The 12659-nt window shown below is 40.9% G+C and overlaps 1 protein-coding gene across 1 annotated transcript in view; it reads right to left on the reverse strand.

Moving 5' to 3' along the window:
• The window catches only part of CPA6 (carboxypeptidase A6), a 113798-nt gene that overhangs the window by 23806 nt on the left and 77333 nt on the right, over nt 1-12659 (reverse strand). Inside the window, exon 6 of the mRNA XM_034759448.1 lies at nt 12320-12424. Within this exon, the coding sequence (XP_034615339.1) occupies nt 12320-12424 (105 nt within the window). The remainder of the gene's footprint in view (nt 1-12319; nt 12425-12659) is intronic.

The following is a 12659-nucleotide window of genomic DNA, read 5'->3' on the forward strand; positions in this document are numbered from 1 at the left end:
AACTCAAAATGTGGGTTAGAGCAACTGAGCATCTCTTCCAGGCTTTTTGTAGGGAGAGAGGATTTAGTTGGGGAAGGGATAGACTTTTTTGCCGTCTTATGTTTTCTTCTCATTACCAAATGCTATCAAGTATGGTGGAAATCATGTCACTATAATGACGATTTCCATGTCAAAGATATTGAGTTTGAAATAGTCTCTAGTTTTTGTTTTCTCTATAGTGTTCTTAGGCTTCAAGTCATATACTGTGATTGTGCTCTTTTATAGGAACTGTTTTTTACCTTCGGTATTGCGATGTATATTGTATTACCAGGTTGACATAATATGATACATACTCCTTAAAAATCACACTGTAGTGCTTTTGGATGTCAGATTCTTCCTCAGCAGGGCACCCAAATAATATTTATAAAATATAAATACAGTACATAACAAAATTGTCATGAAAACTCAGAGAAAAAATTAAAAAGTAAATTGAAAAGGGTCATATGCTTTAAATTATATGAATAGTTGTAAAATGGTGACCAGCCATCTTTGCAGGACCAGGAAGCCAGGGGGTAGCCAGTCCTGTTTAATTAGCTCCACCCTGCCACACCTGGGTTGGGTACAGGACTTAAAAAGGGGGGGAAGCCAAGGAGCTAGGGGCTGAAACTGGATCTGGAATGTATGCCCAGCAGTGGCAGTCATAAGAACATAAGAATGGCCATACTGGGTCAGACCAAAGGTCCATCTAGCCCAGGAGGCTGCTAGACAGCTCTCTAACACCACATTCTACAGGCCATTATCCTCTGATCCCACTGAGGATTACCTAAAGAAACTACACCATCTGCTAAAAAAACTCCCTGACAAAGCACAGGAACAAATCCGTACAGACACATGCCTAGAACCCCGACCAGGGGTATTCTATTTGCTACCCAAGATCCATAAACCTGGATATCCTGGGCGCCCCATCATCTCAGGCATTGGCACCCTAACATCAGGCTTGTCTGGTTATGTAGACTCTGTCCTAAGACCCTACGCTACCAGCACTCCCAGCTATCTTCGAGACACCACTGACTTCCTGAGGAAACTACAATCCATCGGTGATCTTCCAGAAAACACCATCCTGGCCACTATGGACGTAGAAGCCCTCTACACCAATATTCCACACAAAGGTGGACTACAAGCTATCAGGAACAGTAGCCCTGATAATGTCACAGCTAACCTGGTGGCTGAACTTTGTGATTTTGTCCTCACCCACAACTATTTCACATTTGGGGACAATATATACCTTCAAGTCAGCGGCACTGCTATGGGTACCCGCATGGCCCCACAATATGCCAACATTTTTATTGCTGACTTAGAACAACGCTTCCTTAGCTCTCGTCCCCTAACGCCCCTACTCTACTTGCGCTACATTGATGACATCTTCATCATCTGGACCCATGGAAAAGAAGCCCTTGAGGAATTTCACCATGATTTCAATAATTTCCATCCCACCATCAACCTCAGCCTAGATCAATCCACACAAGCGGTCCATTTCCTGGACACTACTGTGCTAATAAGCGATGGTCACATCAATACCACCCTATACCGGAAACCTACTGACCGCTACACTTACCTACATGCCTCCAGCTTCCATCCAGGACACACCACACGATCCATTGTCTACAGCCAAGCTCTAAGATATAACCGCATTTGCTCCAATCCCTCGGATAGAGACAAGCACCTACAAGATCTCTATCAAGCATTCTTAAAACTACAATACCCACCTGCTGAAGTGAAAAAACAGATTGACAGAGCCAGACGAGTACCCAGAAGTCACCTCCTACAAGACAGGCCCAACAAAGAAAATAACAGAACACCACTAGCTGTCACCTTCAGCCCCCAACTAAAACCTCTCCAGCGCATCATCAGAGATCTACAACCTATCCTGAAAGATGATCCTTTACTCTCACAGATCTTGGGAGACAGACCTGTCCTCGCTTACAGACAACCCCCCAACCTAAAGCAAATACTCACCAGCAACCACACATCACTGAACAAAACCACTAACCCAGGAACCTATCCTTGTAACAAACCCCGATGCCAACTCTGTCCACATATCTATTCAAGTGACATCATCATAGGACCTAATCACATCAGCCATACCATCAGGGGCTCGTTCACCTGCACATCTACCAATGTGATATATGCCATCATGTGCCAGCAATGCCCCTCTGCCATGTACATTGGCCAAACCGGACAGTCTCTACGCAAAAGAATTAATGGACACAAATCTGACATCAGGAATCAAAATACTCAAAAACCAGTGGGAGAACACTTTAACCTGTCTGGTCATTCAGTGACAGACCTGCAGGTGGCTATATTACAACAGAAAAACTTCAAAAACAGACTCCAAAGAGAGACTGCAGAGCTAGAATTGATATGCAAACTAGACACAATCAACTCCGGTTTGAATAAGGACTGGGAATGGCTGAGCCATTACAAACGTTGACTCTATCTCCCCTTGTAAGTACTCTCACACTTCTTATCACACTGTCTGTACTCGGCTAGCTTGATTATCACTTCAAAAGTTTTTTTTTTTTTTTTTTTCTCTTAATTAATTGGCCTCTCAGAGTTGGTAAGACAACTCCCACCTGTTTATGCTCTCTGTATGTGTGTATATATATCTCCTCATTATAAGTTCCATTCTATATGCATCCGAAGAAGTGGGCTGTAGTCCATGAAAGCTTATGCTCTAATAAATTTGTTAGTCTCTAAGGTGCCACAAGTACTCCTGTTCTTCTTTTTGCGGATACAGACTAACACGGCTGTTACTCTGAAGCATGAAGGGGCATATGAATGTTTAGCATATCTGGCACGTAAATACCTTGCAATGCTAGCTACAAAAGTCCCATATAAACGCCTGTTCTCACTTTCTGGTGACATTGTACATAAAAAGTGGGCAGCATTATCTTCTGTAAATGTAAACAAACTTATTTCTCTTAGCGATTGGCTAGACGAGAAGTAGGACTGAGAAGACCTGGAAGCAATAAAGTTTTGCATTTTTTTGTTTTTGAGTGCAGTTATGTAACAAAAAAAATCTACATTTGTAAATTGAACTTTCACAATAAAGCGATTGCACTATAGTACTTGTATGAGGTGAATTGAAAAATACTGTTTCTGTTGTTTATCATTTTTACAATGCAAATATTTATAATAAAAAATAATAATATAAAGTGAGCAGTGTGTACTTTGTATTCTGTGTTGTAATTAAAATAAATATATTTGAAAATGTAGAAAAACATCCAAATATTTAATAAATTTCAACTGATATTCTATTGTTTAACAGTGCGATTAAAATGCTATTAATTGCTATAAATGTTTTTGAGTTAATAGCGTGAAATAACTGTGATTAATTGACAGCACTAAATAGAGTTAGTACAGATGGGGATACAGGTAGCATTAGTTGGGATCTCAGCACATATTGGGATAACAGGGAATGAAATGGTGGACAAGGCAGCTAAAAGCACTGTAAGAAATGGACGGACTGACACAGAAATACCCTTGAGTAAGCAGCAATTCAAAAGCCTAGTGAAGAAAAATTTAAAAGAGGAATGGCCAAAAATTTGGATCAATGAAAAAAGAGGAAGAGGAATTTTTGAATTGTATTCTAGAGTTGAGGATAAGGACATACTTCAGGGCCCTGATTGGACAAATGAAGTGATTTTGTTTAGAGTACTGACTGGCCATTATGGCTTAAACAATTTTTTTTTCCGAATAAACAACCACAAAGCTGGGCTATGTGCGTGCTGTAACTGATCACCTTTTATGTGTTTGTAAGGGCTTTGGTAAAGGAAGGGAAAAGTTACATTATGTTATTTAGTAAAAATATGGGGGAAATGCGATTGTATTAGAAAGGTGTTGTTACGTCACCTGAAAGACACAAGACAGAACAAGAGAATATGAACTGCTAGCTATTTAGGGGAGTATAGCTGGTGGCAGCTATAGACTATCCAGTCAACTCTGCTTTGACACGGGGGGGAAGGGGAGAAAGGCAAGGGCCGGCTGCGGAGGAGCGTAGTCAAGCTGGGTTGTGGCTGGAGAGTAGAGTAGGCTCATGAAACAAGGGGACAGACTCCAGGGAGGCAGGCCCGGGTCTGGTATTCCAGAAGAGAAACAGGGAGCAGGAGCATCAGGGAGTTCCTTGGGAGAGGCTGTTAGGGGAGGCAATAGGAACCTGGTAGGGAAAAAAGGTCTCCAGGGAGAAAGCCCTGGGAAGTAGAACTCAGTCAAAAGAACAAGGAAGAATCCTGCAGGAGGCCCTGAAGCAGGAGAGAATGAAAGAGACAAAACGGAAAAATCTCCTGGGAGCTATAGCTCAGGACGTTCTGAGGAACTGTTTTGTAGTTTTGCTTATGTCTGGAAAAGAAAAGTGCCTGTAAAAAGATTTTGGGTCTGGCAGTGGGTCCTTTGTAGGCTGGGGACAAGCCAACATTTTACAGGTTTTTTTTTTCTTGAAAATAAAAGTCATACTGTGACTATAAAAGAGAAATAATGCAATGACTTAAAAATGATCCCACATCTTCCTCTGCACCTTAGGCAACATCCAATTTCAAACAGTTGATAGACACAAGGGTAAATAAATTAAAAAAAAAAAACGTGATTGGAGCTTTAAACATGTATCGATTGTACAATATTGAGTCTCCTTTACTTTTTAATGCTTCTCTGTTTTGTTTTGATGATTGCTGTCTTGTGAAATGATACTGAGAGAGGTTTTGGAAGTCAATATAGTCCCAAAGCTGTACTCTTAGAAATCTCAAGTTGAGTCTTAGAATAGACTTGAATGATTGATGTGTTTCTCTTTAAAATGTTTCTTTTAAAACATTTTAAAGATTTATCTTAAAACTTTGTAACTATCATCTGATTTAAAACATAATGGACCTGGTATAGCTTTCTGACTGATTTAAATCAAAAGTAACTCCTATGAAATAAATAGTTACCCATGTGTAAAACTGGTGTAAGTGACATCAAAATAATTTCATTATTTTGAAAAATATTTCTCTCATATACTGTTTTTCTTTTTACAAACTTAATGCTTACAAGACAAGACTGGCTGTGTATTACTGTCAAATGTTATGTCTTGATGGCATCCACAAGGCCTTTGCCATTTTGTCTAACAATCACTAAGGTGTATCATAAGAACAGCCATACTGGGTCAGACCAAAGGTCCATCTAGCCCAGTATCCTGCCAATGCCAGGTGCCCCAGAGGGAATGAACAGAACAGGTAATTATCAAGTGATCCATCCCCTGTTGCCCATTCCCAGCTTCTGGCAAACAGAGGTTAGGGACACCATCCCTATTACTATTATACTATGCTATATTACTATACTATATTATATCAGTATCATATAATGCCTTTTGTAATGTGTATCAAATCCTCAAAATAATGATTAAAGTGAAAAAATACTAAGTGTTAAAACATATATTCTCATCACTATGACAAATACAACTTTTATGTCAACCACTAGTCATTTTTCTCCATTACTGTTTGTACAATGCTTTCAGAATATAAAATAATTATATTTCATATGGCTTAATCCTGTATCCCCCAAGGAAATCAATGGAAGTTTTGCCACTGAATTCACTGAGAGCCAGACTAGACCCATAAATGCTGAATAGTATTAATACCAAAAGAGAAGATGATATAGGAATGGTGCCAAAAATCTGATGGAGAAAAAATAAACAGTGACTGATAAGAGAGGGCCACGTCTTCAGCTGGTATAAACCAGCAAACCTACATAATGATGATTAGAGCTATTGCTGGTTTACCCCAGCTGAGGATCTATTGTATATATAAACACACTGTGCCACAGAAATGCTAGAAGTCACCAAGGCTGCAAATCAAAGAGTATTGAATGAATGAATGAATCTATGCAATTTACAAAGGAAGGGAATTGATGGAAAATGACAAGGCAAGGAGACAAGGTTCAGAGAAACTTTTAAATTATATACATACTAGTTGGGCCTAATAACCATATCCTGTCCCACAATTCATTGTCTTTACATTTAAGTTAAGGTCAAGATTTGCTATTTCTGATTTTGGATTAATAATTATTAACACCGACTTAGCCAGTTACTATTTTAGCACTGAAACCTGACTCTGTTGTTGTTTCTTCAGCAATCATACCATAACACTATTTCTAATGATAGAGGCTTTTAGCTCCTCGCTCTGTGTTCAAACATCAGTCATAGCATCCTTATTGAAAGTAACTTAAGATGTTTGTTATTTTCTGTACATTTTAAATTATAATCAGGTCTGGCCTTAGGCACCAAGCAAAGCAGCTGCTTGTTTGGTCCCACATAATTCTGTACTGATTAGGTAAGTCATGGATTAGCCTATCTACATCTCTGGAGACAACTCATAACTTAATCTGCTTTCCCCTCTTACATCTTAGGGATCTGCTTTTACTTGGAGCCCTACAAATCATAAGCCTGGTGCTTGATCTATGATTCCACATTAGGTAATAAAGTGCCACTTCATGACTCAGATAGAGATCTTAAAACATAGGATCAAACTTTCAAAAGTTGGAGCTTCAACTGTGCCTGAAAAATGTTTGCAAACAAACCTTCCCTGCCATTTTGGGGTTGTACAAGAAGCATCTTCTACTGGCACTAGATCAGAAACAGCAGCTGGAAAAATGACAAAGTATTATGTCCTCCGGGGAAGGCTTAGCAGGAACCCTATGGGAAAACTCCAGAAAGGAGAAGGACCCCCTAACCTAGGTGCCTGAGACAGGTGTAGTCCAAGGTCTAGTGTGCAGAAGTAGCCAAAATGGGACATATGATCATCCTAGCTCTCATGGAATATAGGAGTGTATTCTTCCGCTGTGCAGATGACTCTGCTGAGCAATGATGGGTGTTCTCCTATGTTTCTAAAACTAATCTGTCTTTTTATTAAAAGAGGTATTTATAGAGGTGCTGTGCCTGCAGCTAGCTCTCCCAGCGCTCTAAAAAACCCACCTCCACAAGAGGCATAGCTACCAGCGCTGGGAGCACTGTCTACACTGGTGCTTTACAGTGCTGAAACTAGCTGCGCTCAGGGGGGTGTTTTTTCACACCCCTGAGTGAGAAAGTTGCAGCGCTGTAAATTGCCAGTGTAGACAAGCCCATATTCACTAGTTTAAAAGCCCCTGTGTGTATTGGTGTTTGAATGTCCTAGTGATGGATAACAAATAGTGATTATCACTGGGAAACTCCTCCTATAGGCACAATACAGCTGCAGTGATACTTTTATTTCATCAAAATGCATTCATGTGGTAAAACATGAATAGCTGCAATCTGAATGAAAGTAATTTTTACCTTCACAAGATTATTGTGGGTTGTCATGAAGAAGCAATTGACAAGTTTAAAGCACACAACAATAAAAAACGTATCTCCCTACACTAAGAAGCTGCAGATAATTTTATCTCTTTTTTGCTGCAGAGCAAAGGAAAAAATACTTTACACATTTTTCTTGTTGAACAGAACTGGACTCATTATGGACCAAAAGAGAAAAAACATTAAAAGCACAGGAATGCTTTCCACAGCTACTTATAAATCAATGCCTCAATCATCACATGCCTCATTGTGGTGACAGCGAAGTACTACATTTAACTTTTTTATCATTTGCTTAAGAGTTTATCCATTAAAATTACACTCATAATTAGGACACGATCCTGCAAACCCATGCTACCATGCAGAACTTAGCTCCATGGAAATCCACTTGCACTAGTGGCTAGTAGCACATATTTGCAGGATCAGGCAGGGATACACATCCAGGGGACTTTTGAGCATTAGATTTGGCTGAGGTTTTGTGTTATAAGTACAAATTTTCAAATAGAAAAAAATATTCAGAGTAAAGCCAAAAGAGAGATCATTTATGATTATCTACTCTGTTCTGTATAACAAAGGCCACAAACGTGTGTGCATGTGCACACACACACATGACATTTAGAACAGCCTTTCCAAATGGAAAAAAGATCAGTATTTATGTCAAAAAGGTAGATGTGGGCCTGCACCAAATTTTTAGAGGAAAACATCCCAAACTGTGTAGTGTGGGATCAGCTTTGCACAAAGGAGACCGACTCAAACAAAGAGAGGCATTCTCTGATCAACTGCAGCTGCCTGTGGTTTCTAATGCATATTAATATAAATAAATATCTGAATATTTAGCATCTTAAATACATAGGACAGTGTTGCTTATTCTCTAGTATTGTTAAGGACCAGATTGTGTCTGGCTGACTAGTGTAAGCAGGGCAGGCAGGAAGGGCAGGAAATCCACCATCTTATGCAGCCAGGTTCAACTGCAATCCACATGCTGTGGGTGTGCTCCATAGGGCACAAGACACCCCAAAGTTGGGAGGAGGCAGGATCATGACCAGGTGGGCAGAGTGGACTATGCTGCAACCTCTGAAGAGGCTTAGCAGCAGTCACACTTTCCCAGTCTACTGTAGAGCTCCAGGAGAAATTCTACCTCCTCTAGGCAGAATTCCTCCGACATCTGCCCAATGCAGATATGCGCCTAATTGGCACAGGGCTGAGCCCTAACATGCATTGACTGTGACAGCCACGTTACCCAGTATTTAAGGATACATACAGAAACGTACTGAAAGGGTACCTCACAATAACGTTTTATGACATCACTTTAATACTAAAATAAATGATAAGAAATAAATACTTCATCTTTCATGAACACAAGTTTAATATTTGTTTTTGTTCCAGATAAAATGCAAGGGAGAGGGGAAGGCAAAAAATGGCAGATGACAACAATCTGTCTTTCTGCTATCTACAGAACAGCAAGCAGCTTGATAATGTGGAGAATTACACCACTCTATCAGAACATGACACCACTCCCCCTTTTCCTCACACTCTGAGGAGTCATCATTTTTTCTGCTTTAGAAAAGGGAGCATAAATTCTGACTCTGGTATATCTACACTGGTTAGACTTTTTATTCATGACTTTCACCTTTTATTATCTTCAATAAGGACTTGTGTTCACTAGAAATTTAGAGAGTTAGAACATGACCTTAAACTAACACAATATTGACTACAACTTTGCTGTCACACTAGGCAGCCACAAGCTGTATTTAATATTATGTTAATGGGTCATGGGTAAAACATGGTTCCAGTGGGATTTACTCACAACCAGCTGCATTATGTTAAACACAACTTGTCCCTGTGTGCCATGACAGCAAAGTTGTAGTCAGCATCACATTAGTTAACAGGACTCTTCAAGGTTGTGTTCTAGCTCAATGTTATTTTCTAGTGAAGATAAGTCCTTAACTGGTCCTAGAGACCCTCCATTCCACAAGCTTACTTTTCATAGCTGAGAAAGCCTGATTGAGATGCCTTCAGTACCAATCAATGTCTTTCTCAGTTTGGACACATGGGTTGCTATGGAGCCCTCCCCTCACTATGGCCTGAACTTGCTGCCTCCAGTGTTCTCAGCTCTTGAAAGAATTAAGAGTAACTTCTCAGTTTTCTGAAAAGCAAATTATTACAGGGTGACTGGCCCTCTAAGGGGAGATGGACACAGCCCCACTATCCTTGCATCAGTTGGAAGAGCTCTCCTGGCCCTTCCTGCCTGGGGTCAGTATTGAGACAGAGTGTATGGATGTCCAGAAAACTTGCCTCCTAATGGACTGCGTTTTCCAAAACTCAGATTGAACTTCGGAAGGGATGGCCTGCCTGCTTCTGAGCTGCATACAATACACACTTACAGAGAGGACTTGCTAACACAAGAGAATTGCAAAGAGCTGAGAGCATCTTGAAACTTGGAGTGTTTCTGGAGCTCTCATTAAAATGGTTAATCGTTTATTGGGAAAATGACATTCCAATCCAAATATCTCAAGTTCATAATTTTTTTGTTTTTGTTTACTCTAGCCAGAAACTGTGACTATAATGGAGTCCTTTCCTGTTGTGCTTTTCTAAAAATTGGGATTACACATTGCACTGAAGAAGGGGGATAGAGGAAATGCAGCATGTGAACAAATATGATGCATGAGAAAGCGTGAGAGACACATTCATACATTCATTTACTTTAAGTAAATTCTGAGCTGTACACATTTTAATTAAGCACAGAAAGCATATGTTAAATATTTAGTGAAACAAAGCAGTCTAGTCTTCAACGGTCTCAAATAACAGGCAGAAAATTATGTATCTTACTTCCTGCTGTGGACTTTAAAAGAAACCTTGTCCTAGTTTCCTAACTGCAAAATGAATTTAAAGCACTACATTAAAAAGACAGGCACTTGAGGGAGTGCCTCACACTGCTTATTTGCTCCATCCTCTTCTCCCTCGTTTCAAGACTGGGACTTGGATCCCAATCCTGCAGGCTGCTCTGTACTTGCAAACTATTATACTAGCATAGAGTCCTATTAAAGTATGCCTTCCCTGCAGAGTAAACTCAGGTGATTGGCGCCTACTTATGAGTAGCAACACCACAAAGCCATACGCGTGTTACCATGTCCTCACTGGTGCTGCGCTTCCTCACATATATTGCTAGGACTTCTTGAGTCATATCATATGTTTTTTTTGCGCTGCAATAAGCTGAACTTTTCTATAATTCTTTCCCAGTGAATTGTGGGAGAACTTGTCCGTCCTTCTGGGCATATGGGGGAATTATGGGAAGGCACTGGAGGAGTAGCATCGCTTGAGTGGTTTAACCTGCTTTCTCACTGCCAAGTGGGTGGGTGACCAGCCTGACTGAAAGCCTCTCTTGGGCGCTAGCCTACAGCCCCACTGAGCTACCTGGTGTAGGTTGAAAGTATCATTAAACTTGGGTTTAGAGTATATTGTGTGTGGATGGGAGGGGCTAGGGGCAAGAACTGAAAGAGCTCAAGTTAGCACTGCAGTGAATACACTCTTGAAGTTTACAGGGCTATGAATGGATGCGGGGGTCTGACTTTGTGTAGTGCCTTGCAGGATCAGGAGTTACCACAATGCTGATAGGTCGGAAAACCAGAGGCAGCTTTCCTGAGTAAGAGACAGTATTGCTACAATGTGGGCTTAGAGGAGAACCAAGGAAAGAGGAAAATGTGTGCGATAGGAAGACACTTACACTCAAAGTTCCAGCAGTAGTTTAGGATAGTTTGTGTATGAAGGATTTTGAGCATTGTTTGATTCCATAAATCGTGCTGATCTAAAGTGACTAGCGTTTGGCAGGTAAGACCCTGGGCCTTAAATAAAAATCTTGCAAAACTGTCATATGTCTGAACTGAGCTCAGAGTGAGTAAGTGGCGACATGAAAAAGGATACTGATGTACTGGAGCAGGCAAATGAAATGCTGAATTTTAATTGGTTTAATTTCCCTGTCTCATTGTTGAAGAATGACTAAGGGAATTGGAGTTTATTTGTGAGTATGTATATGATGTTTAGACTCCAGATAAATCAAGGGTTAAGGGAACAAAACATCGAGTGGGGTGAGGCAAAAGGGAAATTAATGAGACACTGTGTGTTCAGACAATCCAGAATTCATCATTTTGGACCACATTCATCCCTGGTGTTACTCCACTCACTCCAATTGAATTACACATGGGATGAATTTGTCTTTTTCAGGCTAAGTTTCAAGGACAAGGATATTGCCAGATTGCAATACACTACTAACAAAGGTTAGTGCTGGGCCTGGCATTGACTAATCTGGACCATTGCCAACATATCAGTCTCCATAGTGTGGGTGTTCTCATTCCAAATCTCTGCCAATACATGTAGGGCATATTTGTGTTGTGTGTGCCTAGTTTTGTCTAGGGTTCCATGCAGGGGTCACGACCCCACTCAGGTTTGGCTTGGCTGTCCCTCCATCAGGGCCGGCTCCAGAGTTTTTGCCGCCACAAGCAGAGGGGGAAAAAAAAAAGCCACGTTCACGATCAGCTCTACCGCTGCCGCTTCAGTCTTCGGTGGCAATTCGACGGCTGGTTCTTCGCTCTGAGAGGGAGTGAGGGACCCGCCACTGAATTGCCGCTGAAGAGCCGGGCGTGCCACCCCTCTCTGTTGGCTGCCCCAAGCACCTGCTTACTGGGCTGGTGCCTGGAGCCGGCCCTGTCCTCCATTATGACAGAATGGTGGCCAGACTAAATCTGAGTGGTGCTGTGACCCCATGTGCCAGGTCACAATGCCCAGAGTGGGGAACTGCACCCAGCTTTATGTTGTGGGCTGAGTGCAGGGTGAGCAAACTCTCTAATGCTCCTCCCGCACCTTGGTCTCCCCTGTTCACTGAGCCCGCAACCAATCTACAATCTTCCTGCAATGCACTTGTGGGTCATGACCCACTGTTCGGTAAACACTGCTCTAAAGTAAAAATACTGTAAGGCATTGAAAACTTACTTCTTTTACAAACCATTGGCAGAAGGCAGGACCAATCCATTCTCTTGCATGAATGCCACAGTCTATCCAGACAGCTCTCTTGTAAGGCCGTGATCTTTTACCTAACTAAAAAAGTAAATATTCATTGTTACCACAGCAGGTCTTAGTGCTTATTGACATTTAGTGAGCAGCAATAGTAGAAATGAACATAGTTAATTAGCTACAATAGACATTTTGAACTTTTCTTGTAAACCGTTACAAAAGAGATACAGATCTGTTATTTTGGAATAGGAATTCTAGGTATCATCCATGCAGATCATTTCAAGGTTACAAACTGGAGAACTGACAAAGTCACAGGAAA

This window comes from Trachemys scripta, chromosome 2 (genome assembly GCF_013100865.1).
Source record: "Trachemys scripta elegans isolate TJP31775 chromosome 2, CAS_Tse_1.0, whole genome shotgun sequence".
Lineage (NCBI taxonomy): Eukaryota > Metazoa > Chordata > Testudines > Emydidae > Trachemys > Trachemys scripta.